Raw genomic sequence first — 5,080 nt, forward strand, 5'->3', positions numbered from 1 at the left:
AATTGCTCGTGATATCTTTCATTATTCCCTCGTATAAACATCCTGCTAGCATAAGTTCGCACACGATCTTGTCCCGGATTAAAGGGATTAAGTTCCTTGACCCAAAATAGGACCCACGATCGCATGATTCTTGAAACTGAGTCACAGCGTCTTATCAGGACATTGGCCTATGTTTCGGAATCACCTAGATACGTTCGACTCGCTCTATTCCCTTCCCCGCGGATGCGTGCGAGACAAAGCATCTGCTCTAACATTCTTCCATACTTTATCCTTTCTATTCCCTCTTTTTTTAAACTCAATTTCCGGAATTTGAAACATATATAAGGAAGGCTTTATCGTTTAAGCTAAAATCTGATAATTTTATTTTTCATTAATTTTCAAATGTCTCCTTGTTAACATCTTGAAAATAATTTTCTCTTCTTATCGAAGAGTTTTATCTGATCAATTAAATAGCTGAGCTCTATATTAATTAGATACATCTGACAATAAATTATGAAACAGGAAACAAAGGTGAATAATAATATTATTATTCAAATGCAATATTTTATGTTTATTTTTATTTAATTACAGCATTTATATATAATTATGATCTACATAATAATCTATATAAAAATGCAAATTAATTAAATAGATTCTTAAAATGTTGCGTTTATAAGCTTATTATTGATCTGCATTATTATTGATCTATTTCACAGTTTCTCCTGCAATCATACAAAAATTTAGATAATACTATTATATAATAAATCGTTTATTATTGATTATCATATCTGTTATATTTCTCTTTATATATTTCGCTTTTTGTTGCACTAACCTGAATATGAAGGGCGAGCACTCCTTCCGGATCATTTGATAGTATCTCAATCAAAGCAGTACTATCGTTTCCAACTTGCACTGATTTTCCACTGCACTTGCTACGGCCATTGATAACTTCTCCAGTTATGACATCGCAATATGTTCCTGCAGGCAATCCGGTTTGCAACTTTTTAACTAGATTATTGCCTTCAACGTTAAAGGCAACGAAACCTTTGGCACCACGGGAGAAAGCGATCTGATTCTTCCCATTGCTCCACCAATTTTGTATATTTTCGCCGTTTACCAAATTACGAAATTGGACCATGTGATAAATCTGCGGCCATCTGTGTTCGCAGACCCAACCGTTGACGCACTCACCATTGATAATTTTAGGCGAAATAATGTTGCCGTATGAATCTGCTGGTGGTCCTTGACTGGGATCAGTAAAGGTAAAGGAACTCATAATTCGAGGATGACCATAGGGATGGGCAAGCATAAAGGCTACTGCCATCTGTATAGATAATAAAAAGTAGAGAGAAATACAAAGAGGAAGATAGAGAGAGAAAGAGAAAATATTCTCTAATATAGCAATTAAATCTTATATTTACGATAGTTTCTTAAAGTATAAAAATCCACCTTGTATGGTTTTGGATTCTTATATGTCAAAATAGTAGCTCCACCGGCACCGTGACCTCTCTGATTATCATGATTGTCAATCATAATTAAAGCATCACCGGAAGGTATTAATTTCCAAGTGTTTGTGTCATTGAAAGTTTGTAGTCTCGTTAAACTGTCTTGACCACGGAACATTTTACCCAAGATGATACCATACAAAAATTCGATGACACTTGCAAAGTCATTGTACTCAAACTTATTGACGGCCTCACCACCGAGATCGATGACTTCTTGATAGATGTATGCCTCTGCATTTTGCGGAAATCCATTCTTAGGAGATAATTTTTTTATTTCTTTGTAGATAGCATTAAGATCATTTGGCCACATGTGTTTGGCGGCATCAATGCTACAAAAAAGGTAAAATATTATAAAATTATAAAAATGATAAAATACCATAGATATATCAATGATAATACAAAACAAAATTTAATATTTGATTCAGAGATTAGACCATGCTATTATACATATGTATATACTTTTTAACGCTCTGAAATCAAATCTGATGTCCAAATTGCTCCATCACTCCGTCACTATTTTTTTACTGACGAAAAATAGCTCAATTTTCTAATATAATATTTTTAAAACCATTTACAGTTTTTAATATACAAGCTGAGATGAAAAGAAAGAAAGTTCAATAATAATATGCAAGTTTATAAAATTAATACGCGAGTTTACAGGTTAAAAATACTGAAGAATTGATGGAAAATGAGTTATTTTCTGTCGATAAAAAAGTTTGGACATTAAATTTGATTTCAAAGCATCAACATACATAAGAATATTATGGGCTAATTTCTGGATCTATTATAACATGAATTAATTAATTAATTACTTAATTCTATCACAACAAACACAATTAAATTCTACTCATCGTATAAAGTTGCACCGAGAAACGCGAAATTTTCTATGCATTTTGTTATTCTTACTGCAAATATTTTATTATAAATGACTGCTAATTCCACATATCTTTTATTTTGCATGTGGCATGCAAGCTCGGTAGCTAACACAACTCCGATCAGAGGTTCAACATCCCAAACAGTTATTTCCGCGCCGAATTATGAGCGTCGGCAACAAGTTAGCTCGTTAATTAATTAACGCTATTCGGTCAATTAAGATTTTTACCGTTTGATTGTAGATACCGCCAACTCCATTCAATTTAATCGCACATTCACGGTAATCATCTCTGTATTTGCTAAAGGCACTTGCGATGCAACATATGGTGGCTGATGATGGCTGATCATGAAGGTCAGAGTTCATTGCAATCCGCGGAAAATAATGCGACTAGGTAGAGTTATTTATTTCCATTTATTCATTCCATAATTTACTTGCGACAGGGAAAATTTTATTAGTTCTGTTGTGGACTCTGTATTAATTGACCGGTTTATTTAGGACACTCGGATTATCATTACACATCTGTAATTACTTTTATCGCGGATAACATTTTATTAACTATGCTGTCATAAAACAAAGTTACTGCTATAATTATAAAAAATACATAACTCCATTAAAGGAATAAAAAGGAAAAGAGAAATACATATATATTATATATATGTAGAAGAAAAATAACATTGACTTTATGATTCTCATTAAGAAACAAAATTATGCTTTCTTGTTTCCATTACAACAATACTATAAAGTAATAAGTTCAAATAATGTAAAATTATCGTATAAGCATTCACGATAATTTTATCGTGTTGACATATTTATAAATTCGTGCGAGCGAAATGTCGTATATAAAAAAAAGAATTTTGTTGTCCCAGCAAAATTATTGCATTGCTATATATGAAAGAAAAAAACTTTGTTATCGTAAATTGCTCGATATTATTATCTACTTGTTTTGTTGATAAAATCTTTTGTTAGAAAAATCTTGCTAAATAAATTTAATAATTTTAGAACATCCAAGATTACTACTAGCATCAGAACGATCTTAAAGAAAATGTTGCAACGAAATTGTCACTGCCTTAATGAAGAAAGAATTAATTTTCTCTGGTTTTTACAGCATATTATAAATTCATCATATTACAGCAAAATTATTCTTACCTTATCACAAGTGTTTTTGTTGTCTAATAATAATTAACGAAACTTCTGCAAAATTATTATATGGACGTTAATTATTATATGGACAACAAAAACACTTGATAAGCTAAAAATAATTTTGCTACAATATGATTTATAACCATATGATTTTTCTAAAATTATTAAATTTACTTAGCAAAATTTTTTTATTCTGCAGAACGGCAGAATACGATACATATACAGTATACATATATTGTGCAATATACTATATTGTACATCACACAAATTTTCCTTTCCGTGAGCATACTGTGACTTTAACATACTTTTGTGGTTGTCACAATTTCTTAATATATGCCATCAATGTCACATTTTTTTACTTGAAATATACGCAAAACATTCGCGATCCGCAGACGTGATGCGTATATAAACACAGTCCGCAGAACGGCAGCGCGCCCCGTTATCATTCCCGACGCGTATATCGCTCTTCCACTTGTAAAGCCACCGGTTCGGTACGAGATGGTACGATTTCGCTGCGGGTTACAATTACGAGCGAGGCGCGTAATTAAAAGCTGATGTCCCTCATTTATTAATGCTACCAGACGAGCCAGCCTCTGTCAGTATCGCGCGGCACCGCTCGTCCGGTTTAATGTTAAACATCATCAGTCTTCGGCGCATCCTTGATGTAAGAAAGAGAACGAGAAAGAGGAAAAGAGATGAGAGAGGGATATAGAGTGCATCTCGCGGGTTTACATTTCGGCTTTTATATCTCATTCGTACATTTTGCGTGGAATGCACATCGACTGTGCGTTGATGTTGTATATAAGACAAAGATTATTGGTGAAACACGATCGCTTGTTGTAAATGATTTCATTTTTTTATATTTTTTTGCTCAATTAAGTTCAATAGTAAAAATTATGAACGGCACAAAAGAATTCGTTCTCAATATCCCAAATAATGCTGCAATTAGTCCTTAAACTTTTTTAACATTAAACTTTTAATATGTTCTAAGAATTTTGATTTTGCATAAACAAAAATAATCTCTTTATTTCTTTATATATTTTTTATAAAAAATATCAAACGATAAGAATAAATTAGTTGAAAATAATTACCGTATGCCAGCGACTCCAAGATCGATGAGTGTGTTAAGAAATTGAACTATTTTCTTTCGGACGTTCAATTTGCTCTGATTAAGATCGTGAAGACCAGACAGCTCACAGTTGCGAACTTCAGTAGCGTTGTTATAATTCTGAATAGTACATATTGGATGGTTGAAGTCCTTAGAATTGTATGGAACTGCTGGATAAAGAAGCTTATCTGGCTGTGCTGATGAACGTCCGGTGCCGTACGCGGGATGTGCATTTGCTGTCATGTGATTGATAACCGCATCGACGTATATTCGTACACCAGCCTTGTTACATCTTTGTACCATATTACTAAACTCGGATTTGTTTCCGGATCGACTGATAATTTTATAAGAAATCGGCTGATATCTTTCGAACCATGGTCTGCCGTTGATCACAAGATTCTCATTTATAGGAGAAACCTATGAAAGTACAAGAATCCATTTCGCATTTTATATATATATATATATATATATATA

The 5,080-nt window shown here is 32.8% G+C and overlaps 1 protein-coding gene across 1 annotated transcript in view; it reads right to left on the bottom strand.

Moving 5' to 3' along the window:
* Window positions 1-537: 537 nt before the first annotated feature.
* Window positions 538-5,080, bottom strand: part of LOC108692333 (alpha-amylase 1-like) — a 5,181-nt gene continuing 638 nt past the window's right edge. The window contains exons 2-5 of the mRNA XM_018200529.1: window positions 4,590-5,023; window positions 1,429-1,813; window positions 812-1,303; window positions 538-701 (exon numbers count right to left, since the gene is read on the bottom strand). Coding sequence (XP_018056018.1) covers window positions 690-701; window positions 812-1,303; window positions 1,429-1,813; window positions 4,590-5,023 — 1,323 coding nt within the window. The 3' untranslated portion in view covers window positions 538-689. The remainder of the gene's footprint in view (window positions 702-811; window positions 1,304-1,428; window positions 1,814-4,589; window positions 5,024-5,080) is intronic.

Source organism: Atta colombica, unplaced genomic scaffold, assembly GCF_001594045.1.
Source record: "Atta colombica isolate Treedump-2 unplaced genomic scaffold, Acol1.0 scaffold7, whole genome shotgun sequence".
In the NCBI taxonomy this organism is placed as follows: domain Eukaryota; kingdom Metazoa; phylum Arthropoda; class Insecta; order Hymenoptera; family Formicidae; genus Atta; species Atta colombica.